Source organism: Zalophus californianus, chromosome 5 (assembly GCF_009762305.2).
Source record: "Zalophus californianus isolate mZalCal1 chromosome 5, mZalCal1.pri.v2, whole genome shotgun sequence".
NCBI classification, from domain to species: Eukaryota; Metazoa; Chordata; class Mammalia; order Carnivora; family Otariidae; genus Zalophus; species Zalophus californianus.
In genome coordinates this window covers 39363035-39390050 of record NC_045599.1, presented here as the reverse complement: position 1 = coordinate 39390050, position 27016 = coordinate 39363035, and the positions used below count along the sequence as shown (strand labels likewise).

Genomic DNA, 27016 nt, shown 5'->3' with positions numbered 1-27016 from the left:
ACTATGGAAAGAAGAGGCAGATGTGGCTTCACCAATTCTCTTGCTACCACTGGGCAACGAGTGGAGGTTCATTGGCTTATTCTTTGTAGAGCATTTGGTTCAGGCAAACCCAAATGCCACTCTTCCCTAGACTGCCTTGAAGCTGGGGTCTGGGTGTGTGAGAGGATGACTTGCCTTTTGTTTTCTTTTTATGTTGCTAATTAAGCAGGCTCAGCATCATTCCACTTAGTGCCTATGTTATTTGTTAATGGAATTTAAAAGCTGAGAATAAATAATTAAGCACATGGACACTGCGGGATGATTCCTGATCTTGTGCTCAAGGTTTCAAATAAGCATCGAGCCTTTTTCTTTAGCATGTTTATTTTTGATTTATTAGGTAACGCTTTTTTTTTTTTTTTTTTAAGGAGAGTATAGCTGCCTTTATAATACTACGGTTAGGGGTAAGAAAATTGAAAACTTGAATTTCAAGGGTGCCTGCGTGGCTCAGTCAGTTGAGCGTGTGACTCTTGGCTTCAACTCAGGTCATGATCTCAGGGTTGTGAGATCAAGCTCTGTGTCGGGTTCCCTGTTCAGTGGGGAATCTGATTGAGATTCTTTCTCTCCCTCTCTCTCTGCCCCTCCCCCTGCTCATGTGCTCTCTTTCTCTCTCTAAAATAAATAAATCTTAAAAAAAAAAAGAAAACTGGATTTCATTCAACCATTTATTCAGTAAATACGTATTGGGCACTAGGTGCTGGAAACACAGCAGAACTCAAAATCGCCAACATCTCCAGGGTTATGAAGTTCACATTCTAGTGGTGAGACGGGCAATTAAACAAATTGACAAAGACATGAGATAATTTCAGATGGTGACGGGTGTTATAAAGAATATAAAATGTGGTAACATGATAGTGGCCATGTGAGGGGGTGGGGATGCTCCATCAAACAGTCGTTCTGTGGAGGCTCTTCTAAAGAGGCATTTGAATTAAGACCCAAATAAATGAGTAGAAGCCAGGTTCAAAAGACTTGTTGGGATAGCACTGAAACACATGGAACAATGAGTGCAAAGGCCCTGAGGCACAAGCAATCTAGGCCTGACGAGAAGGTAGCCCGGGGTGACTGGGGCAGTGAGTGGGAGAAGGGTGAGGTTGCAGTGAGAGGCAGAGGCAGGTTCCAGTGAGGCCTTGCAAGCCTTGGTAAGTAATAGGAGTTTTAGTCTGGGCACAATGGGAAGCCACTAGAGAATCTCAAGCATGGGCATACCCTGATGTTTGAAGTAGTACTAGTAAAATGGAGGACTGGTCATTTGACCGTCCATGTAAGCCGAGCGCATTTCACCTCAAGGGAGAACGTCAGTAACCCGACCGTCTATAGAGTGGTACTATGAAAATTCAACCTCACTTTTAAACTCAAACTATTTTTATTGTTCATTTTGTTAGTGCTTCCAACCTGGAGGTCTTCAGACCTTAACGCTCAGAGTGGAAAACTGCCCGTGGTCTGTAGCTCACTGTGGTGCGCACATCGTTGCTCAGAACCATCATAGGAACTTGTAAAATGTTAGTTCTCAAGCCCAGAAATCAATTTTCAAGGCATTGTTGAGATCACTTAAATTTGGGAGCTTATAGAACTGTCAGGGTCCTCTCACTCTGTAGCTTGGGGAACGTGGGATCTTTTTAAAAAAAATGTTACTCTTTATGTAGCATTTCCATAATTGTGTCAGCTGTTTTTTTAAGAATCATTACTACCTATTGTTTCAGGAATGATTCTCCTGATTACAATTTAAGGCAAACTTTCCCCGTATTATGGCATAAGTCATTTCTCAGTGTGTGCTTCTTCCTCTCTACCATCCATCACACCGACCAGGCAATTTCCATGCTGACAGGTCTGTACAAATGATATCCAAGCAGTAACGACTTCCAAATATTGATATTAAGTGCCTATTTCCCAAGGAAAACTGGTGTTAATTTTCTACTTACCGTTTCACACATGCTCCAGAATTTACCTTCTTGCTCCATATTCATCCATGATTCGTGTAAAGTGCAGCTTCTCATCAGCCGTACCTGAGAGCAAATGTATCTTAATACATAATTTACAGCTTGCTAAAGATAAGCTGTCTCTTAAAAATACCATTAGTTAATCGCAACTTAAATTCATGAAACTAAAAAAATAATTCATAAACTTTATCCCAAAAAGAAAAAAAAAAAAACCCAAACCAACAAAAACCTCCAGGTATTATTTTTAAAATACTTGCATTTCTTTTCACAGAAAGTGATACTCTTTGTGTCCCTAATAGAAAGCTGAGGGCATCATGAAGAATGAACTTACCATAGTTAAAAGCATGAGCCCAGCATAATGGATACACTCGTCAAATCACTAAGTTGTACACCTGAAACTAATGTAACATTGTGTGTCAACTCTACTCAAAAAAAAAAAAGAAGAAGAAGTATAAACTCTGAACAGACTGGATTTGAGTCCCAGTGCCACCACTTTCTATGTCACTTTGAATGGGTTACATAACCTTAGTTTCCTTTAACTTTACTTTTCTCCTCTGTAAAATGGGGAATATAATAGCTTCTCCTTTGTAGGTTTCTGTGAGAATAAATCAAATAATCCATGAAAAGGACAGAATAGGACACAGAGTAAATGCTAAGTAAATGTTAGCTATTATGCACATGAAAGCAGATTCCAAGAAAATGTTAAAAATCTGTCATCCCTGCAGCCACGAGATAATTATTTATTTTTAATGTTTCATATCTGATAAGTTTGATAAACTTGTTTCAAAATGAGTTTAAAATGGCCAGCAGATTCCCATGTGTACGAAAGGATTACTTACATAAGGCTGCAAACAAAAACAAGCCTCCTCCCTGGAAAGAACAGTAACCTCTGTGGAAGATTCTAGGCTCGGGTTCTATCAATGTAATGCCAAAGCAGTTAAAAGAGAATCATAGGTAGTTAATTGCCCCTACATCATCCATAAACATAAACAATTAATGCTCGTTACTCCTAATAAAAGTATCATTTGTCCACAAGTTCTTAATGGGCAAGTAGGTAACAATGTGGTTTAAACATGTACATTCATAGCAGAGTGGACTTTGAAGGAAGCTGGAAGATCATTTTTCATCTCCCCGTTTTACAGAGGGAGGAAATGGGCTACAGAAAGGAAGAGGGATGCAACCAAAGCCACACGTGTCCTCTGCCACCTAACCACTTCACATCTCCACGGCTCAGGCTCCTGTGTGATGTTACAGGGTTAGATTAGCTCTCTGATAGTTCTTCCCATTAAAAAATACCATGAACCTGAGGCTTCCGGTTGGCTTAGTCAGTTGAGCGCCCAACTCTTGATTTCGGCTCAGGTCATGATCTCAGGGTCATGAGATCAAGCCCCCTGTCAGGCTCAGCATTCAGCATGGAGTCCACTTGTCCCTCTCCTTCTGCCCTTCTCCATGCTGTCTAAAAAAAAAAAGAAATTAATTAAAAAAAAATACCATCAACCTGTGCTCCCTGACCTCTGGCGACCAAATATCTGTTAGATAGATTATTCAGACTCCATTTTCTCAGCCAGTTGTTTCTTACATGTAGACACTGAACTCCGTGCCCCCTGCGAGGCGCGCCAGCTCTTTTCTCGATGCTTAGTATTTACCTCCAGAAGAAGTCACCTCCCTGGCCTCCTCTGAAACCTTTCCCATCAATGACTGACATGTCCCGACTTCTCATGGACAGGCAGCTTGACAAATGGGGAGAAAAAAAAGCCATGACTGGAAATGGCTTTCCAAAATTCCAAGAACAGCATTAGAACAAGGGCCATATCTATCTTGTTTGCCTAACACAGTGCCTGGCACTTACCAAAAATTTGATATATTTAACATTGAATAAAAATCATAGCCAGCACTGAGCATATCCAGTATTCCAGGCATCAGACTCATGATGTATCAGGGACTTCCTGAGATCTCACTTCTTAGTAGAGACACCATGACCCAGTGGTGAAGAGTACAGGCTCCAGAAATGCTAACCCAGGTTTGCATCCCAGCTGTGTAACTCTGAGTATGGCGTGCATCCATCTGTGCCTCAGTGTCCTCATTTCTAACATTATTGTTGAAGCTACCTCAAGGGCTTTTGTGAGGATTAAATTAGCTAACACATATAAAGTATTTTACAACACAGCATGGATATAGTTGGCATTCAGTAAATGCTTGCTCTCTCATTATTAGTATTGGGACCAATTTAGTCATTCCCTCAATGTTGTAAAGGAAATATTCTAATACACAGATTTTGGCTACAGAAATTGAAATTCAAAGAGCTTAAATGATTCAGTGATTCCTTCAAAGGTATTGTCGGTAACTGAAAGACTTATGATTTAAACGTAGAAGGTAAACACTCAAATGAATTAATAATGGTTATATGTGGTGGTTCAGAGGGGGCTCTGGAGTCAGGGAGTTGGATTTGAATCTTGGGTCTGTCATTTACAGATATGTGCCCTGGAGCAGGTTATCCTGAGCCTTGACATACTAAGAATAACAGATCCTATTTAATAGGGATATTGCAAGACCTGAATGAGATAATAATTTTAATACTTAGGGACCTGCACTCAGCAGGAACCCATAAACATTCATTCTTTCTTTCTTTCTTTCTTTCTTTCTTTCTTCTTTCTTTCTTCTTTCTTTCTTTCTTTCTTTCTTTCTTTCTTTCTTTCTTTCTTTCTTTCTTTCTTTCTTTCTTTCTTTCTTTCTTTCTTTCTTTCTTTCTTTCTTTCTTTCTTTCTTTCTTTCTTTCTTTCTTTCTTTCTTTCTTTCTTTCTTTCTTTCTTTCTTTCTTTCTTTCTTTCTTCTTCTTTCTTTCTTTCTTTCTTCTTCTTCTTCTTCTTCTTTTTTTTTTTTTATTAGTAGCAGTGGCTGTAGTCAACTTCGGTTACTTTCTCCAAAAGCCCGCCCAAATACCTTAGAGTCATCCTTGACACCTGCCTTCCTAACTTACCTCAATACACATGCTCATCTACCCTAAATCCTATGTCATTCTTCCTCCTAAATATTTCAAATGATCTCTTGAATTCCTTGGCCACTCTCTAGCCACATTGCCGCTATCCTACTTTGGATGCCATCTTCTGTTCTCTGGATATGGAAGCAGCCTCTTTGGTTTTCTCCCATTTTCTTCTTGTCTTGACCACCTCCTTTCTATTCATCACATTGGAGCTACGGTAGTATTCTTAGTACATGCACATGTGGCTTGCCTCCCTAAAGCTTTCAAAGGGCTTCATTGTTCTTAGGGAACTCTCAGCCTGCGTCACTGCTTGCCTGCGTGTACTCTGTGCTTTGTGTTTCCTTCCACACCATAGTTCCTTGCCTCCAGCACTACACACATGCTCTCCCCTTTGCCAGGAACATTGCTCACCCTCTCTTTCCCTGCAAACCCCTCCTCATCATTCAGACCTCAGCTCTGGTGTCACTTTCCCTAGCCAACCTCCCCTAACCCCTGTCTCTAAGCTTTGTGGCCCTTCTAGGATGCCCAGGCTGTTACCCTTCATCGCACTTGCCAAATGCATTATAGTTTCCTTACTCCTTGTATGTTTTCCCCACTAGCTTATAACCTCCATGAAGGCAGGGCCAGATCTGATGTGCCTACTACAACTACAAGTGGTGTAACTATCACTAGTGCCCGGCGCAGTGCCTGGCACAGGGTGGTACTTAACAAATATCTATTGAACAAATGCATGCATGAATTAACACCAGCTCTCCGTTCAGCAAAGGCCATGAAGACAGGAGACTCTAAGAATATTCATTTGAGTGGCAAGAGCGATATCTCTTACTGCTGCCTTCAACTCCGTTTGTAGACTGGGAGTCGATGGGATTCCTTTAAATCTAAATTATATACAATAGAATATTATGCAGCCATCGAAAAGAATGAAATCTTGCCATTTGCAATGACATGCATGGAACTAGAGGGTATTATATCAAGCAAAATAAGTCGATCAGAGAAAGACAAATATCATATGATTTCACTCATGTGGAATTTATGAAACAAAAGAGATGAACAGAGGGGAAGGAAAGGAAAAATAAAATAAACACAGAAAGGGAGGTAAACCATAAGAGATTCTTAACTCCAGGAAACAAAGTGAGGGTTGCTAGAGTGGAGGTGGGGGAGGGGGAGATGCGGTCACTGGGGGATGGGCATTAAGGAGAGCACTTGAGGTAATGAGCATTGGGTGTTATATTCATCAACTGATGAGTCACTAAATACTACCCCTGAAACCATTAATACACTATATGTTAACTAAATTGAATTAAAAAAATTATAAGTAAGTTAGTTTATTTATTACAGAATAGAGCTGTCATTTTCCAACATGCCTGCATCAGTGGTTGCCTAAAGACTCAGGTAAACCAAATGGCAACAACATCCTATTTTCAAATTTTCAAAAGCCCTTTTACAAATACTGTTCCACGGAATTTACACAGCAGCCGTGTGAGAGAGTAAGGTGAGGAAACGAAGACATGGAGAATTCCAGAAGCACTTAGTTTGCTGACTGTTCATCAAATGATTATTTGCCAACACTATGTTGCCTTGTGTACAATTAACGTGGTTATGCCCCTAGCCCTGGTCTCTGAGGCAGTCTCGCTATAAAGCCAGGATTCTCCGTGGGTGTATGTGGGTGACAGTTTTGGCCCCACCCCAGGGGATATTTAGCAACATCTGGGGACATTTTTGATTGTCACCACGGAGGTGGGGAGGTGCCCCTGGCATGTCGTGGCTTGAGGCCAGGGATGCTGCTACACATCCTAGAGCACCCAGGAGAACTCCCCCTCCCAGCGCCCACCCCCCACCTGCAGCCCCACTCCTACCCTCAGCAAAGAATTATCCAGGCCAGAACATCACTAGTGCTGACGCTGATAAACCCAGCTGTTGAGCAAAACTCGGACTGAAACAGAAAGGAACGTAAGTGTGTAACTCTCTCCAGATGCAGGAGACGGGTGAACGCATAGCCTCTCTAAAGGCCTGACATTTGAATTAAAAACTAAACTACTCTGCAGGACACACAGAACTCTAGTGCAGGCGGCTGTATGTGCAGGGTGGCAATCCCAGGGGGGCGCCTTTGCCCAACGAGCAAGTCTTCTCTCCGTACCTCAAGAACAACAGGTCGAGCATTTTCTCCCCTGCTGCCTCCTGAAAGATTTACTAGTATGGCCTCTCAGAATCAAGGGAAAACTTGTGTTAAAGTGTTTTCTACCTGAAGACATTAAACCTGATCACTCAAACCTTCTCTTTTATCTCTAAAGGGTGGCCTAAGGGTCCGAAAGCTAAGATCTTGCCACCTGGATCCATGTGCTGGGTTACCTCAAAATCCTCTAATGTTCTCATCTGTCCAGAACGAAATGGTGCTGCCTGCTCCTGAGGATGAAGGCCAAAACAGATAGCATAACCACAGAAAGCCATAAAAAACGCACTGTTACTACCTTAGCATAGTGAGTCCTTTGCATTTGTTCATGGTTTAACTAAAGCCTAGAGATGTGCAGGAGAGAAGCAGACAAAGCAATTCCTTTTGAGGAAATGGAAGCATATTCTGGATTGACTTTGTAATGGATTCTTCTTCCAAAGGCTTTGAGACATTGTATAGACTGAATAATTAGGCAGTTCTTCGTCTGGCTTGGATAAGGAGGTTGAAGTCTCCTATTTCCAAATGAGAGCTGATTAGTGTCTAGGCCAAACAGTGAAGTTGAAACCTGCTTTATAGGTTTAAAATGTGTTATAATTCCATTAATTTAGAATAAATAGGGTAAATTTGAGTTGTGAATACCTATGTAGCAAAATTTTAAGGAAATGTAATATTATTATTTTCATGTTCATAAAGTAGCATTAAAAACCATCTTTCCAGGCATTATATAGACTAATAAACAGAAGTACTCATTATTCCCCCAAATAATTCTTGAGGTTCCCTACCGTCAAACTGTTGCTCTAATTTTTAATTCCTACCAGCATGTTTTTCCCACTCACATCTCCATAGATTTAAATTCTCCCTGTCCTTCAAAACCTATCTCAGATGGTGCCACCTCCAGGAAGTCTTCCTGGAATCCAACCCAATGTCCCAATTACATGTGGGATTTTCCTAGTCTGCACTTTATCTCTTATGCTCTTATGGCCATTCTGTAATTGGTAATATATTCATATTTTTCATTGATTTCTTACCTCCTCACTCACCTTTACACTCTCTGCCTTATATATTCCTGCACCCCCATGGTTCTTGGCACTGTGTCTTGGAAAAAGTAACCCTTCAATGCATCTTGAATCTCTGGAGGCACTGATGGGTAGCTGTGTGGATTTGATTATAGTTCCCCCACATAGTGATGCTAGTCATTAGCAAACCCTTTCTTTCAAATAGGGCAGAAGTAAATTTGACCAGCCAGATCAAATACCCACCAATTCCATATCAGTTGACACAGAAATTGAGTGTCATTCTAGGTGCTCTGTTCTCTTCCAGACTACCAGGGAAGAGAATATCAAGATCACGTAGCCCAGAAAACAGCACAGCATCCAGACAGTGTGGGGGTAGGAGTGAGAAGTCTGAACTGTAAACTTAGTCCCTCCATTTGCTCACACTTGGCAAGTTATTTAACGTCTCTGTGCAAATTTCCTCATGTATAAACAAATAAAATAATAACATTTACTTGATTCTAAGTTTTTCAAGAGGATTAAATGAGGGTGCCTGGGTGGCTCAGTGGTTAAGCGTCTGCCTTTGGCGCAGATCATGATCCCAGGATCCTGGGATGGAGTCCTGCATCAGGCTCCCTGCTCAGTGGGGAGTCTGCTTCTTCCTCTACCCCTCCCCCTGCTCATGATCTCTCTCTCTCTCTCTCTCTTTCACTCTCAAGTAAATAAATAAATAAATCTTAAAAAAAGAGAGAGAGAGAATTAAATAAGATGTCTTAGGCATAATGGTTTGCAGAGGGACTGGACCTAGTAAGAACTCAGATTTGATGGTTGAGGTGATTACTGTTGTTATCATTATGAAAATCAAGTCCTATTCATATGCCTTAGAATGAAAAAATATTGCGTACTTGCTCTGACATCTCTTCATAAATGAGGAGGAGCTCTCTACTTTTTGTAGCTACTGTGAGAATTAGTATATAAAATTTGGTGGAAAATGTGCTTGGCTTTATTATGCTTTTCAGTGTATAGTCTTTTCATTGAGAGCCAAAAATCTTCTGTTGTAACCACTTGGTTCTATTTTTCCCTTTGCATCTGCTTTAAGTTGAGCCTGTCCTCCACCTTCAAAATCCTCTTTAGTCTTATCTGTAGCTGCCCACCACTTCCTTGCTTTAGTTACATGCCTAGAGGAGCCAGCTGAGCTGTTGGTCCAGACTCCCCTTCCACCGTGTGAATCAGGTCTCTGCTGGCCTCTCAGGGAAGTCTGGGGGATGCAATGGTGAGCAACACGGCACAATCTGTGTCCCTGCTGATCTCAGACAAAAGCTAACTACTAGTTTAAAAGAATGAAATTGTCAACTAAATAAGGTAGAGGACAAAGCTGCTCTGAAAGAAATGTACAGGCTGCAGCAGGGTTGGGTAAGAGAATGAACCAAAAGCATTTCTTGGCCAAGCAGGTTGTCTTTCAGGCCTCAGCTGAAATGTCACCTCCTCAGGGAAGCCCTCCCCTGACCATCTAAGCCAAGCAGTCACTCTCTACCACAACCCCCATTTTATTTTCTTCATTCTGCTTTCTAAAAAATAGAGATATAATTAACATATAGCATTATATTAGTTGTGGGTGTATAGTGTAATGATTCTGTGTTTGTATGTACTGTGAAATGATCACCACAGTAAGTGTAGTTAGCATTCATCACCATACATAGTTATGGTATTTTTTTCTTATGATGAGAACTTTTAAGATCTCCTCTCTTAGCAACTTTAAAAGATGCAATACAGTGATAACTGTAGTCACCGTGCTGTATGTTACATCCCCATTATTTATTTTATATCGGTAAGCTTGTACATTTTGACCCCCTTCACCCATGTTGCTCACACCTCATTCACCCCACCTCTGGCAACCCCCAGTCTATTCTCTGTATCTGAATTGGGGAAGGGGGAGTTGCTTGTTTTGTTTTAGATTCCATATATAAGTGAGATCATATGGTATTTGTCTTATTTCACTTAGAATTATATGTTCAAGGTCCATTCATGTTGTTGCAAGTGGCAAGATTTCCTTCTTTTTATGGCCAAATAATAATACATTGTATATATATATATGTATATATGTACATATATATATATACACACCACATTTTGTTTATCCATTCATCCATCAACTGACACATACGTTGTTTCCATATCTTGGCTACTGTAAATAATGCTGTACATGAATATGGAGATGCATGTATCTTTTTGAGTTAGTGTTTTGGTTTTCTTTGGATAAATTACTGGATCATTCCTTTTCACAATCTGAAATAACTTTACTGTTATAATGTTTACCTGTTTATTGTCTCTCTCTTTCTTCTAGAAAATAAACTCAATGAGCTAAACCTCAATGTATTATTTACTGTTGTATCTCCAACATCTAGAAGTCTAGTGTTTAATAACTGCTAAAAATATTATATGAATGGATGAAGGAAATAACCAAAAAGAGGTTCCTCTTCCTTCCAAATCAGAATGTACCAAGCTGTGAATTTCACATACTGGCTGGACAATATTGGGAAAAAGTATGTCAGAATTCTGCCTGTTTCAGTTCAAATCAATTCAGTCCAGCACAAACTTATCGAATTCCTATTATGCACCAGGCAGTGAACCTCACACTCAGGATTCAGCAGAGAAAAGTCAAAATTCTACCCTCCTGCCACTTAGAGTCTGGCAAAGAAATTAGATACTTAACAGCAATTATCAAAGTAATCGAACAGTACTTCATGCCACACAGAATTCTAAACACATCAGTGAATTATCTCATGTAATCTTCACAAACCCTGTATGTTCGGAGTGATAATTACCTGAAGAAAAGGGCAGGTATCTCATCTGTCTTGTTTACTATTGGTTCTTTAGCACCATGTACAGTACCTGACATAAATAGATGCTCAATAAATATGTTCAGTAATGAATGAGTGCTTTGAAAGGAAAGGATGGTATTTGAGAGTCTGTAGCAGGATTTGACCCAGTCTGAGGCATTAAGAAGCCTCTTCCTGAAGATGTGACATTTTATTTAAGACTTGAAGAATGAATAGGAATTTGCTTCGCTTTGGCTAGAAAGTGAAAACCAGCCATGCTCATCCTGACCGATCTTAAATAAGCTAATTTTTGTTTTCTTGGGATTTGCTTTCCTTCTGAGCAAAATGAAAAACTGTAATGATGAAACATAACCCAGAGGAGGTTGTAAGGACATGTGAAAAGAGAATGTTCAGGGTAATTTTCCCAGAAGAAGCGGGCTTCAGGGCGGGGTGGGCAACAGGCATGGCACAGCAGGCTGTTGGGAGGCCCCAAGGTGAGGGCTCCAGCTGGGGCTTTGCCACACCGAAGCAAATGCTTCTGATCTCCCGGGAGGTGGTCTCAAGAAAAGCGTGAACAGCCCAGTCCATAGTGCAGCACTCAACAGTCTCCCAGTTAATTGCTTTTTTCCTGCAACTGGATGTCAGAACCTGGCATGTGAAAATCATCTGGGGCATTTCTTGTCTCTAAGCTCTGTTCTGCCAGACTCCAGGGCCCTTCTCACATGGCACCTAAAATGGGTCACCTTTATCTTCCCCTCCTCCTGGGCTCCTGGTTTCCCTTTCAGAGATCACTCTGTGCTCTTGGGCCCTCCCTGCAGGCACCTCTGCCAATGCCTTTGAGCCTCCCGTCTCCTTGTCTCCTTAGAAAGACCCTTCCTCTCTTGGTAGGCCTGCTCTCATCTGGGATGACATTTGCTGTATCAGAGTCTCATTCCACTGATGGGGTTAATGACTGCTAATTGTTCATTCACTGTGGCTCCCACTAAGATAATTGCCTTTTAACAGGCGCTTTTTGTAAATAATGCCTAATGTCCAAGACTGGATCTCTAATATTGACTTTTTGAGGCTCTGTAATCCCAAAGAATATTTTCAGACCCCTTCCTTCCATCATAACCCCTATGATGTTGTAATGTAATAGTTTATTCATCCTTCTTTTTTTCCTGGAAAATGCACTCCTTTAGAGCAGGAGTCAGTAAATCACTCCATCACTCACTAATGCCTAGTATAACATCTGGGTGCCAACAAAATGTTGGACCAAAGCAGTGAGACACATGATTTGGGACAAGAGTATTTGAAAAACTTTCTGTAACCCTTACCTTTCAAGCCAAATCATGAAATGAAATACCTCACTCCAGAGGTTCTCAAACTCAAGTAAGAATCACCTGGCATATGTAATATGCAGTTTCCCTGTCTGTCCTCAGGGAGTCTGAATCAGGGTACCTGGTGGCTCAGTTGGTTAAGCGCCTTCAGCTCAGGTCATGATCCCAGGATCCTGGGATCGAGTCCCTCACTGGGCTCGCTGCTCAGCGGGGAGTCTGCTTCTCCCTCTGCCCCTCCCCTGTTCATTCTCTCTCTCTCTCTCTCAAAAATAAATAAAATCTTTAAAAAAGAGAGAGAGAGAGAGAGAGTCTGAATTCATAGGATTGATGGCTCTGAAATCTGCAAATTCACTAAGTGAGGCTGGTATAAAAATGCTAGATCTCCTCGGGGGCTATTTGTCTTTGGATAAATGATTATATCCTCTTAGACTGTTTTCCCTTCTGTAAAATGGGATGGTTTAGAGAATCAAAGGGAAAAAAAGATACAGAAGCACACTGAAACACTTGAAATGCTGGAGCGCAAACCAACTGCATCAGGATCATCTGATTGAGGAGATTTCACATTAGTTCTTTCTGCCCCTTGCCCATTCTACATCTGGGTGAGTGGGGTGCAGAGGTCTGGCACAAGATCAGTAATTTTAAAATGGGACTGGAAAAGATGCTTTCAATTGAGCTCAAGAGGTACTAGCTGGTTTGGAGTGGCCAGTTTGGAACTTAGGTGCCAGCCTCACTGATCTTTTGTTTCTAATGAAGGAGACAGGCTTTTTTTTTTTTTTTTTTTTTTTTTTTAGGGGGGTTTGCTTAGTTCTTTCACTTTAATTATGGACAGCATAATCCGTGAATGTTTTTTTCACTCAGGAAGTATTTACTAAGTGCCTGCTATTGACTCAGAAGTTATATACTAAATGCCTACTGTTTATTTAAAACTAAATTATGCCAAGGGGAAGCATGTCTACTCATGAATTCCATAATATATTTGCCTGAGTAATATATTCCAGCTTTAAAATGGGCTGAAATTCATTTGTGCTGTGAAAGCCTCCCCACAAAGAAGTCTCAAACATCTTTCAAAAGTTTTCTCCCATATATATTGATTTATCCATCCATCCATCCATTCATTCACTCCTTCAGTTAATAGTTATTGAGTACTCTGTGCCAGGCACTTGGGGTACAAAGATGAATTAGACATTGATATTTCCCTCAGGAAGTTTACAGTTTCATTATGTAGACAAGATGGGTAAGTAAATATAATAAGATACTGTGATTCAGGGCTGATATTACTGCTATAGACATAGCAACAAAACTTAAGAAGCACTAACGTTTTGCTAGGCACAGTACTAAACCCTTCATATCAGTCACCCTCTTTGGCCCTCACCGTATCATGTGCGATTCTGTTATTATCCCTATTAGCTACGTAATGAGGCTTAGAGATGTGACATCAATTGCCCAAGATGACACAGTAAGTCAGTATCAAAGACATACTTCAACCCTGGCTGTCTAGTTGTGGCACCACCCTCCTCATCACACATGTTCTGTCCCTGTTCTCAGGTTCATGTCTGGCCAGAGAAGCTCAGAGCAGGTGCATAGCAATGGTAAGCACGGCATCAGGAGTAACCATTGATCACGTGACCACAGTGCACTAGCTGCTTCGTGTGCTTATTGTTCACTCCATCTGAGAATGCACAAGGAAAACCCTGCCATTGTTCCCATGTTATAGATGCAGAAAACTAAGGCTCACAGGTGTTAGAGTTTGTGTATATCTACCCAACTGGTAAATGGAACACACAGGGATTCAAATTTGGATCAGATTGACCCCAAAGCCCACACTCTTTCCATTCTGCTGAATAGAGGTCGCATGTGCAGTACCTCTCAGGAAAACACCTCTGGATATGCTCTTGTGTCACGAGCTAAGATGACCCATACAGCCAAACCAGACCATTTAGGCATTGTTTAAACAGCACCTTACTTGGGATGGCCCAACCTTGCCAGGTGTCTGGGTCTAAGGAAGTGATAGGTTATATGACTTTTGAAGGGCTAGACATCCTGTCTCTGCCAGTAGTTTGTCATCCTGTCACAATGGTCCAAAAGTCAGAGAGAAAGGTCCAACTTTGGACCTTTGGAAGGGTCTATTTATATATCATGGCCTGGACTAAGACCATAATTACTCTATGGCTCAAAGTTTTTGCTTTCCTGGACAGCCCAATATGTTTCTCCAATGTTAAGTATCTTTGCAAAGAGCAGAAACCATGAAGGATTAAAAAATATTCTACTAGATTTCAAGGCACACTTTTTTGTAAATGGAAATAAATTGACATACAATGTTGTATTAGTTTCAGGTGTACAACATATTGACTCAACAATTCTGTACATTAGTTTGTGCTCACCATGATAAATATAGTCACCATCTGTCATCAGATAATGTTATTACAATATTATTGACTATATTTCTTCTGTTCTTTTAATTGTTATGACTTACTTATTTTATAACTTGAAATTTGTACCTCTCAATGCTCCATATCTATTTCCCCCATCTCCCCACCCACTTCCTCTCTGGCAACCATCAGTTTGCTCTCTGCTTTCAAGATTCTGTTTGGTATTTTGTTTGTTTTGATTTGTTCAGTTGTTCTTTAGATTCTACATATGAATGGAATCATATGGTATTTGTTTGTCTCTTTCTGACTTGTTTCACTTAGCATAATACCCTCTAGGTCCGTCCATATTGTTGCACATGGCAAGATCTCATTCTTTTTTATGGCTGAGTAATATTCCATTCCATTTCAGATCTATCTATCTATCTATCTATCTATCTATCTATCTATCTATCTATCTATATCTTCCACATCTTGTTTATCTGTTCATCTATTGATGGGCACTTGGGTTGTTTCCATATCTCGGTTATTGGAAATAATGCTGCAACAAACAGAAATGCATATATTATTTTGAATTAGTGTTTTCGTTTTCTTTAGGGAAATGCCCAGGGGTGGGATTATGGAATCGTAAGGTATTTCTATTTTTAATGTTTTGAGGAAGCTCTGTATTGTTTTCCACAATGGTTGCACCAGTTTACACTCCCATCAACAGTGTAACAAGGTTTCCTTTTTCTCCACATCCTCACCAATACTTGTTGTTTCTTCTTTTTGATAACAGCCATCGGGACAGGTGTGAGGTGGTATCTCACTGCACTTTTGATTCTCATTTCTCTGCTGATTGGTGATGTTAACATCTTTTCATGTGTCTGTTGGCCATCTGGTTGGGTTTGTTCCTGGGATGTCCATCCTGTTCCATTGATCTATAAGTCTATTTTTGTGCTGTTGCCATACTGTTTTGATTACTCTAGCTTTGTAGTATAGTTTGAAATCTGGAATTACGATACCTCCAGCCTTTTTTTTTTTTTCCTCAAGATTGCTTTGGCTATTTGAGGTCTCTTGTGGTTCTTTATAAATTTTAGGGTTATTTGTTCTAGTTCTGTGAAAAATACTATTGGTATTTTGATGGGGATTGCATTAAATCTGTGGATGGCTTTGGGTAGTATGGACACTTTAACTACATTAATTCTTACAATCCATGAGCATGGTATGTCTTTCCATTTGTTGGTGTTGTCTTCAATTTCTTTTACCAGTGTCTTATAGTTTTTGGAGTGCAGATCTCTCACCTCCTTGGTTGAATTTATTCCTAGGTATTTAATCCTTCTTAGTGCAATTAGAGGAAGACATTTTATGTTTTTATATTAAATCTTATTTTAAAATTTTATTTTAAATCTTATTTTTAAATAAGGGGATATTTGGTTTTCTTTTATAGACTGTTACATTATTTCCTTGTGCCTCCGAATGTAGCACAAAGGACATTCACCTTTTCTCTAGCATAGACAATAGTGTCTTTGGCAGAACTTATAAATCCCAAACCAATACCTTGTGCTTGCCTTCCAGTGATAAGGTTTCCAAAATCATTATTATTTCATGGGTCAAAACTAAACCAGGATCCCATCCAAATTTATGTGGTAGTTGAACCTGTCCTCAATGAGGGGTAGTCTCATTCCCTCCCTTCCTCTTGTGAAATCTGAGTGTTTTAGTAAAGTCATTTAATTCTTAGATCAACTTACTTTTTCCATGCCATCGGGGTACACCGGTCAGTGAAGGGTCAGTTTCCTTGGGCTTAGTCTCCATTCTTGTGGCTTTAAATTTGCACAGCAAATAACTCAGAACCAGGTTACTGCCTTGGTGTGAGGGCTGGCAGGAAAAAAAGACTGTAGTGGAGCACAGAATTTGTCTGTGTTAGCCCTCTGTCACCGGCTACTCACCCCAGCTTTGGGCTTCACCTAAATGATAAATGGTCCTATTGTTTGGGCTTTCGTCTTAAAAAAACATAGAGCTAAATCTAGATGAAGCAAGGACAGAGACCCATTTCATTGCACTGTACTTTAATATTCCTGAGACCCATGGCATTACGGGTGGCTCTTTTAACAGCCATCTCTCTCCAGGGTGGAACACTGTGCTGTCTTTGTTTCATCTGATCTTCCAGCTAAATAAGAGATGGTCACTTATCCTCAGTGCTCCCCTATCCTGCTGGATTTCTCTTGCTAGAGGAGAAACTGACCACACGGGAAAAGGTAGAGGTTTCAGGCAGGGCATTTCAGCGTGTGTTTACAGGCAGGACTGACTTACTCAGCAAATCCTGCTCCGAGAAGCTGCAGCCAATGAAGAGGCTATATCCCAGCTTGCTTGGGGGCTTCTGAGTTTGAGCTGCATGCAGAAATGTAAGGCAGTGCTTCCTGGTGCTGATGGCAAAATGGGACCCATCTCCAGTTATTCCTCGGGCTTCCCAGCTTTGCAGATCCAGGGGAGAACCTACATAAACATACTGGTGATGTAGCCAGCTTTAAAGGCCAAGAGAATCCTTATGGATTCAGGAGACTGGTTTTTTATTTAGATTTTTATTTTTTATTTTTGTTGGAAGATGAAATGCTTCTCTCGTTACCTGCCTTACATCTTCAGACCTCCGAATACCATCCTCTCTTCCAGCTGCCACACGGAAGGTACAGACCAGAGAGGGAGAGTGTCTGGGTGGGTGGGAAAAAGTGGGCTGGTGTATGACTTCCCACAGGTCTGCTGATATGCTTTCTGTAGCTAGCAGATGACTGTCGTTCCTGGCAAAAGCTTGTATCTAACAGACTTAGATCTGCTTCTAAAATCAGTCTGTCTTGTGTAAGGAAAGGGAAGTGTTTTCTAAAGAGCAGGATAATGTTGCAAAGGTGATCTCAAAGCCGATCTAGCCGAGTCAAAAAACAATCAGAAATATTTTGCCAGTTTCCCTCACTCTACTTCACAAGCAAACAAGTACTTAGAACTCCTGTTAAGGAAGAACATTTTCAGTAGGTGCTGCCACATACATTTATCCAAGCTCTCTGTTTTGTCATTGTCTGTTCAATAACTTGGTGCATGCCCAAGAAAGCAATTAGCAAAATAGAATTAGCGTACTACGGGACTGTGGAGTGTCAGTTGTCGGATTGCTTTGCTCAGAGTCTGGACTTGGGTTGCAGAGCAGGAAGACACAGCTGACTTTAAGCGCTTGCTGGAAGTGGGGTTTGTGGGGGTCCTAAGTTAATGCGTTACGGCGAGGGTGAGCTGAGCCTTGTACAAACAGTCCCCAGTTCCCGGTCCTTTTGGGGGCCTCCTCTGCTACCTTCTAACCTAGCATGCTCTGCATCCGTGTGTGTGTGTGTGTGTGTGTGTGTGTGTGCACTTTCAGTGTGCACGTGTGTGCGTGTGCCTTGTCAACATTCTGGCAATCTGCCTTCATCTAAGCACTGCAGGTTTCAACGTTTCTGGAGCGAGTAACTGGTTGTGCATATTCTGTGTGTCATTTGCCTGTTTCTTTTGATCTGCCACATCCTTGAAAAAGAGCAGTTGCAAGAAAAGCAACTGGCTGGCTGCTTTTCAGCTTGAGGGTTACCCCACCAGCAGTACTGATTGAAGAGGGCTGGGGTAGCCACACTCTCTGGAATGGAGCTGGTGAGCAGCCTGTTGTGAAAATCCACCCTTGTTTCTCATCCTCGAGTAGGGGGCTGTGCAGAGAAAACGAGAGAAGTATTTGTTATACCATGAGGTGATTTTTTAGTCATTACCCCCAGGAAAAGCAAGTAGAAGTTTGGGATCACCCTTGAATTGAGACCAAGGATGGTATTTTTCACAGACCTTGGTATCTTAAGGATTTTTTTTTCAATTAGATATTTCCTTTAAAAATTTTATTGGTGGCTACAGGAAATGACCCACTGAGTAATCTTTCCTCTTATAGAGAGAAACTTACTAAGTCTCTATGTATATTGGGGAGGGGTGGGGGTGGCATGGATAGAAATCTCCAGGGGAACTTTCCATATACAGAAGATCTAAACTCATATAGGAAGATGCCAAATGACTTTTCTCTTTCTGATTGGTCCCCCGTCCTCTCCTCCTAGCTTAGATTTTGAGAACCCAAACACCTGGTCTATTCTGTTGCTGTTTTGCATATTAATCAAACTAAAGATCCTACCTCATACAGACAAACTACCACCACCAAGAACTTTCTTGAACTGTTTTTTAACCAAATTTAACTGTTGTATTCCATCAAAATGGAAAGCCCATTTTACTGCTATCAAAACAATTTCTAATTTGTCAACTATCACCAGGTTTAGGGGGTGGGGGGGTGAGGAGATTTGTCTTTCAGTCTGTTGTGAGACTAATAGACAGTGGGTATGGATAATAGCATGTGGCAGACGTTAACTTTGTGAGTGGGGGGTTGAAGCTGAGTGGGGAAGTCAGGAGTTAAATACCAAGCAGGCAGGGCCAAGTCACTTAATTGTTCTATGCTCAATTTTACCTATAAAATGGAAATAAAAAGACTCATTCCCAGGATGTTGAGAATTCAATGTGATCATTCCAGTTCTTTAGGAAGCTTGGTACATGATAGGTGCTGTCCGTTTTGCAGTCTCATGTACTTTCTTAGATAGTCAAATTTTCCTTTTTTCTTACATTATCTTAAGTAATGAATAGTTTCCTCAAATATGTCACAGTGTCACTCAGAACTAGTTACACTTACTTAGAGTTTGTCTGAGGAGAAACCTATGTGAGAATGAATCTGAGTTTGAGTTTTTATGTTGTTAGCTCTTATGTTACCCTGTAGTCTCTTCTAGAAAAGTTATGTCTGGGAACTTCATATTTTATTTAATTGAAGAGGCAGAGAATGAACAATTGGTGTATATCCCTGTAAAAATCAAATAAGTAGAAATACCCAAACCATCCTTTTAAGAGTAATTCAAGAACAACTTTGAAAGCTTCAACAATTGCTGGGGCACCTGGGTGGCTCAGTTGGTTGAGCATCCAACCCTTGATTTCGGCTCAGGTCATCACCTCCTCGGTGGTGGGGATTGAGCCCCATGTCTGGGTTCTGCACTCAGCATGGAGTCTGCTTGAGATTCTCTCTCCCTCTCCCTCTGTCCCTCCCCCTGCTCACGTGATCACGCTCTCTCTCTCTCTCTCTCTCTCTCTCTCTCTCTCAAATAAATAAATGAATAAAATCTTTAAAAAGAAAAAAGGCTTCAACAATTGCTGGGCTTCTTAGAGGATAGAACCATTCTACTTAAAAGACATGTTTTCCTCCCAGCTTATCTTGACATTGTTTTCTCAACAGAGGAAGATCATAGGCTTTGAATTTTAGCTCTGCCACTTGCCAACTGGGTGATGTTGGGTAGTTATTTAACCTCTTAGAGTCTTAGTTTCTTCATTTGTAAGACATAGATGATGATACGCCATAGGGTGGCTGCAAAGAAATACATTCAGAATGCCACACACAGGGTGATAATCATAGTAGCAGTAATAATAATAATATAATAATAATAATAAATTCGTCTTCACTTGTATTGCACTACTGTGTCCCAGACATTATCTGAGCGCATGATGTAGTAACACATTCATAGGTAGGGTAAATCAACAATATGTGGTCCACAATAATAGTTGTTTTTCCTTCCTGCTCTCACTTTCAACCTTCAAGCCTGTTTTTTCATCCATCAGATTGAGGTTTGGTTCTTTCTATTGCAGTCAAAATATTTTTCTAGAAATATGATCATATTCCTTCCCTCAAACCCCCTCAAACACAAACATGCTTGCATTGAAAACCTCTCAATGGCTTCCCATGGTCTAGCAGGCCCTGTGTGTTCTGACCCTTGCCTGACTTTCCTGTCTGACCCTGAGCGCACGCCATCTTGCCTGGTCTCCAGCCACACAGGCCGTTCTTGGTTCCTCAGGAATCTCTCTCCCACCATAGACTTTGGGAAGCTTCTCTCTCCCCTTAGCCCCATTCCTTGTTAATTCTGGCCTTGGATTCTCAGCTCAAGCCGAGAAGCCATCCCTGGCCCTCAGGTGATCATGGTCACAGCTCTTAGAGAACCAGGCTGCTTTAGAGCACCTGTTGTAGTCTGTCATCATGAATGGCCTGGTGAAACTGTTTTGTGAATGTCTGCCTGCCTGCTAGACTGAAAGCTTCAGGGGAGCAGGACCCACATGTAGTTTTACCCTCTATTATACCCCCAGCACTAGAACAATACCAAGTACTTAATAGGCAGTCAACAAATTTTTATTGAATGAAACGATGACAAATACCAAGGCTGTTGTGTAGACACATTTTTTAAAACACAGGCAAAACACGTTCTGCAAAGCATTAGCTGCTACAGGAATGCAAGCTCTCTTAACCATTGCCGGTTGGGTAGCTTTTCGTAGCCACACTTGAGGGGACTGGTTTTATGACCATGCTCTACTTTAACTTGAAATTAGAAGATATGAAGGGGGAGAAAGGTTGACTAAATAATGCTGGTGCACGAACAGGGCTTTGAGAGGACAGTTGGATTGTCTTTCCTTCTCTGTGGACATCATTAAAAGGACATATAACTCCCTCCACCACGGTGGGGAAGCATTCATCCAGCGAAATGATTCCAGGATTCGAGGCACAGAATCTCAATCACAAGCAAAAAGAAACCATTCCAGACAGGACAGAGGAGAAGGGGAGACACCCAGGGATAAGAGAGCCAGTCAAGTATGAGGAACCTTGCCTGCTCTTTTCCAGTGGGCCTAATTTGGCACCCAACACAGGAAGGTCTTCTCTGGGCTCTTGAACAGATGAGCAGAGCCACTCTGTCTTCCTGAAGGGATAAGGGTCATGTGCCTTGCCCCGAGCCATTTCCTTTCCCTGAGTGGTATCCGTCATGCTTCCAAGCTGCAAAGCTCTGTTCATCTCTTAAAAGTCAGCTCCAGTCAAGGCTTCCCAGGAAGACTTCCTCAACTGCTCCACAGAAGGACTTGCTATTCTGAGTCATGCAAACCACAACTGTGGTGGGAAGAAGGCACGAGAAGGAGAAGCCGAGCGGCACCACAAAAATCCCTCGCTGTGTGCTCCAGGCTGGGCCAGTATCATCTCACTTGCTGCTCATGCGATCTCATAGCGGACGCTGCTCTCTCCATGTTATAAGTGAGGAAAGTGACACATACCTGCCTTGCCCAGGGCCACACTTAGTAGAGTCGCAGAGTTAAGACTCAAGTCCGAACTACTGGAATCAGAAATCAGTGCTCTTAACTCGCACCTGATATATTTCCTCTGGAACACCTGTGTGAGGGCGGCCTTCAGACTAGATGGCCACAGTCTGTTCACGTGCCTGTGTCCTGGTGGCCAGGAGCAGCTTGGGCACAGGGATCCTGCCATTCGTCCTTAGGCTCTGTGTTCTGGTTAGCACTGAGCTTGACTGTTAGTAGGTGGTCAAGAAATGCTTCTTAAATAAAGCACTGAATGGGGGAATGACAAATTTGCCTGTGTATCCATGATTCTCCTTCACCAGGAGGAACCCAGAAGCAGAATACCTTCCAGTGACCCCCAAGAGCAGGCTTGCCAGAGGTCTACACCCCACACAGAGGAAATAAATATACATTTTTCTAACTCTTTATCATGTTGTAAATAACAATAAAATAATAACTAAAACATACAATGCTCATTATTTTTCGGGCATAATTCCAACATATACATGTCTATGGACATAGGGACGGGTGTGTGTATTCCTCACCACAATCCTCTGAGGGAAGTAGTTATTATCCTCATTTTATAAATGAGGAAACTAAGACACAGAGAAGTTTAGGTAACTTGCCTAAGGTCACACAGCTCTTAATTGCAAGGATTAGGATTAAAACCTATGCAGTCTGGTTCTAAGGTACATGCTACAACAGGATCCATTTCTCTCTTTTGTGCCTTTTTATGTATTTATGGAATTCTTATTTTTCATATTTTTGGAATTCTCTTCTTAGCCCCTTCCACATATGTAGAACCAACCCACTCTTCGGGCCCACATCAAATGCACTTCCACCCACAGCTTTCCCTGACTGTTCATTTTCTCACCTACATTTAAAGCCTTTCCCACGTGTGCATTGTGATTCTCTACAACATGGAAATAATATTATGCCACCTGACCAGGTTATTGTAAGGATTAAGTGAGACAGAATCTTGCATTGCTTGATATGGCTTTAGATTAAAAGAGTTTTTTTTTTTTTTACATCTTTCTGTATAATACATGTTTTGTTCCTACTTTCATCCAAGCCAGCCCTCCACTGGGGAGCTGGATCCCACCCCCGCCCCGACTCAAGCCCTTCCTCCCGCATTTGTCTGCTGTCGGTGCATCATCACCGAGTCTTTTCTCTCTACAGGATCACCGGTATGGTCCACCAACATGCTGTCAATCACCCTGCTTTAAATACTCATCTCACAGTCCTGTATCCACCTCCAGCTCCTGCCCATTCCCTGCCTCCTCTTTGCAGGAAAAATGCCTTGAAAGAGTCATCTATACACAGTTGCCACCTCTTTTCCCATCCCTCTGCCCAAGTTGCACTTGGGAGAGTCACCCATGGCCCCCTCACTGATCTGTCCCATCATCCTCTGCCAGGTTCCTCCCGTGGCAGCTCACAGGCATCCGCGGCACTGGCGGTCGCCGCTTCTTTCTCGAAAGAGTTCCTTGTCTTGGCCTCAGGGCCCATAGTTCCTCTCCGTTCCCTTCTCCCGCCATGGCTAGTCCTTTTCCTACTCCCCTGCCGGTTCCTCTTCTCCTCCTGAACTGGAAACACGCAAGCCCAGGCCTGAGGCTTCTCCTTAACCTGTGCTTGCTTCTAGGTGGCCTCAGCCAGCCCCTGGTATTAGATATCATCTCTTCAACCTGTATCCCCAGCTCCAGCCTCTTACCCCCAAATGCAGACCTGCGCATCAAACTGCCGACCCAGCATTCCCACTGGGATGCATTAGAGGTCTCGAGACCCGACTCCTCATTCCCCTTGAGCAAAACCCACTTGCCCAGCTTCTTCTCCAGCTCAAGGAAAGAGAACTCCAGTCTCCTAGTTACTCCAGCCAGAAACCTTGGAGTCACTCTTCATTTCTGTTGTTGTTGCATATCCTTCTTCTAGTTCTACAGTGAGTCCTCTGGGCCTAGCTTCTAAAAATATCCAGAATGCAGTCATGTCTTATCACATCTATCACTTGAATGTTTCTTCACCAGAGAGGCCTTTCCTGGCCCTCATGTCTAGAATCTCTCTCTCCTTCTCTCTGTCCCTATCTCGCCCCCGCCACACCCCCCCCCCCACGCACTCCCCAGTTACCTTTACCCTGCTTTAGCCCTTCTACTGGACATGTTATATATCCAGCTACTTACTTGTTGCCCGTCTTTTTGTCCTGTAGAATGTAAGCTACACGAGAACAGAGGCTGACTCTGTTTTGTTCACTCCTATACCTCCAGCACCTAGAACAATTTCTAGCACACAGTAAGCGTGTGATAGATACTTGTTGATTGAATGAATGGGTGGATGGATGAGTGTTTGTATGAACTCTTAGTAATAAAGTAGGAAGAATGGGCTCTGAAACCAGATGAACCTGAGTTCCAATCTCACACGGATAATTACTTGCTGGGTGACCTTCAGTTACTTAACTGGTGTATTTCCTTCTCCAACAATAACATATCAGGGTATTGTTATGAAGGTGAAAAAAATTTTTTGCAATTTTGTAAAAATGCCCGTCAGCATTCAGGGAATGAGACTTCACAGTATTTCTGTATCCCTCACTGCACTTACCACAGCAACAGTCACAGAAAGGCATTCATAGTTCCATGCTGATTGAATCGTTTGTGCCTACCTACATAGCTAGTGTTCGCTGTGGCTTGTTATTTGCCAGACCCTATGCTAATACTTAATAGTCACTACCTCACATGAATCTCAGAAAAACATGATGACATAAGTACTGTTAATTGTCCTCATTTTACAGATGAGGGAACCACAGATGATAACTTACCCAAAGCCACATGGCTAATATATGGTAGATCACAGTTTTGTGCCCCGACTGTTAGATTCTAGAGCCCGGGCTCTTACCTGCTCCATAATATACTGGATTTTTACAATGCAATGCATAAATACAGCATCTTAGACATTGTTCTGAGCGCATGGGAACTTAAAAGATGTAAAGGACTCATCCCTATTTTAAGAAGCTACAGTCTGGTGAGGGAGAGAAAGGCATGCCTACTCAACTCTAACAGTGGATTTTAACCTGGTTAGGCATGAGAATCAGCTGTGGCAAATGAACGGGGATATTTCCACCATGTCCCTATTGAATCAGACTTCCTGGAAGGGGGTCCCAGGAATCCTAGTTTTAAAGGTTCCCCTGGTGAATCTTACGAACAGTCAGAGCTGAGAACCTGAGTCTATGAGAAACAATGGTTAGGGCTGTGGAATATATTCAGAGGGAAGAGCTTTGGGAGAAAGAGACTGATCAGTTGTTGATCCCTTTGAAATGGCAGAGTAAGATCCTGCAGCTGAGAACAGGTTGCTTTTGGTTAAGATGTCTGACGTCTGGCAGATAAGTGGCTGTCCTGGGAAGATTCAAGGTCAGTGTTACTCACTTACACATTCAGTGGAACTCTACTGAGCATTTGTCTGCTTCATGTTAGCTGTGACTTTGTTTCAAGAGTTTATATTTGGGTACCATCTAAAACATCTACATAATAGAGAAAAAGTCATTCAGTTTCTTGGGCTTTAGTTTTGTCATCTACATAAAGGGGAATAAAAACTATGCACATATCAAGGAGTTGCTTTCGTGAGTAAACATGATAATTCATACAAAGTATACAGTGTGCTACCCAGTGCATATTAAGAGCTCAATGAGAGCTATTATTATGAATATGATTCGTATTAGCAGAGGCCTCAGAAATCACCCTTGCCCTGAGTACTTTGATGCAATGTAGTGATGGAAAGAATCCTAGGCCAGCAGTCCAGAGACATGTACGTTCTGGTCTTCTTTTGACATTGATGTCCGTTGATAAATTGTCTGATCCTGCCGTGCCTCGGAGTCAAACGGCAATATAATAAAACATAGCAGTGTTGGTGTGAGATTAAGTGATAGTGCTTCGTGAAGTATGTTTCCCATATTAAATCAGAAGCTGGGAATGGTAACTGATTTTTAGGGGTTCCTCATAAAATCCGTAAGGAATTTAGCAGCTGATAAGAAATGTGGAGGGCAGAGAATAATGTTGAATAGAGCCAGCTGGGAGGCAGGCACTCGCCAGGCATTGTTATCACACGGAGATCATTATCACAACAATTGTGCATGGCAGTATGTATGTTTTACCGGTGAAGACCCTGGGAGAGGACTGGGGAGGTCAGCTATCTAGTTGGAACAGACTTGGGCTTTGGAATCAGATAAACCAGAGTTCCAAATATGACTAAAGGTATGTATCCTCTGAGTGTCTGTTTTCTCAAGGGTAAAAAGGGAAGGAATTACGTTTCCTTCTCAGGTTGATTGTAAGGACTAAAGACATTGAGTGAGATGTGCCAGGGCTAACACCAGGCTGGTCTGACGGCACGTCCTTGGGATCCTCCCACGCCATCATGTTTCCCATCCCCCCCGAAAAAAGTTCAGTTTTGCATTCTTCAATTCTTTCAACCTTCATCACCTTTGCTGCTTGTTTGTCACGAGCACTGGCCAGCACCGTTCTGATCTGTGTTTGTGAATTCATTGTTTGTCTTGGTACTTGTGCCCCAAGGCAATTCCTTCATTTTGACTCAATTTTATAAATTGAATAGAAAAATCACCAGCAGTGAAATCATCACCATCGTTAGAGAGACAGGCCCATTAGTTTTCTGAGTCATTGTTTCTTCCCTGGCAGATGGAGCTGGGGGACAAGATGGGCCAAGATGGCCAAAGCCTTTATCTTCACAAGTATCTGCAAAATCAGTTAGTAGGCAAAGCAAACAGGAGGCAAATAAATGTCTGACTTCAAAGACAGGCATGAAAGGCTGTTCTGCATCCTATGGTTGATACATGGGAATGTCACTTACTTAGAAATTCTAGAAGCAAACTGAGTGGTCAGTGAAACTCCTTGCAAGAGAAATTATTTATTTATTCAAAAATTACAAGCACACGCATAAAGAACATCTCTATTATATGTCAGAGATTGGCTAGGCAGTGGGTTTACGAGTGGTAAACATACATGTGGTTCCTGCCCTGCTGGAAGACCAATTTATCAGGTTACTGTTAACTGTGGCAAATGCTCTAGTGGCAAGGACATAATGAAGACAAGGTCTAATAGGGTTTTGTACGGCCCGGGAAGAGGAGGATGTCTTCCTGAAGAAGTGTCCTTTGAGCTGAGATCTGAAGGAGAAGTAAGACTTACAAAGCAGAAATGAGAGAGAATTTTCCAAGCAAAGGATAACATGCTTGAGAGGCCCT

The 27016-nt window shown here is 41.8% G+C and overlaps 1 protein-coding gene across 7 annotated transcripts in view; it reads left to right on the top strand.

The window, feature by feature from the left end:
• PPP2R2B (protein phosphatase 2 regulatory subunit Bbeta) overlaps positions 1 to 27016 on the top strand; it is a 445076-nt gene that overhangs the window by 12733 nt on the left and 405327 nt on the right. Inside the window, exon 1 of one of the 7 annotated variants that reach the window (XM_027605525.2) lies at positions 16986 to 17282. The exons of 5 other annotated variants lie outside the window; for them this stretch is intronic. In XM_027605525.2, the coding sequence (XP_027461326.1) occupies positions 17209 to 17282 (74 nt within the window). In that variant the 5' untranslated portion in view covers positions 16986 to 17208. Of the gene's footprint in view, positions 1 to 16985; positions 17283 to 27016 lie in introns of those variants that run through there. One more of the 7 variants, XM_027605529.2, reaches the window with a different exon arrangement.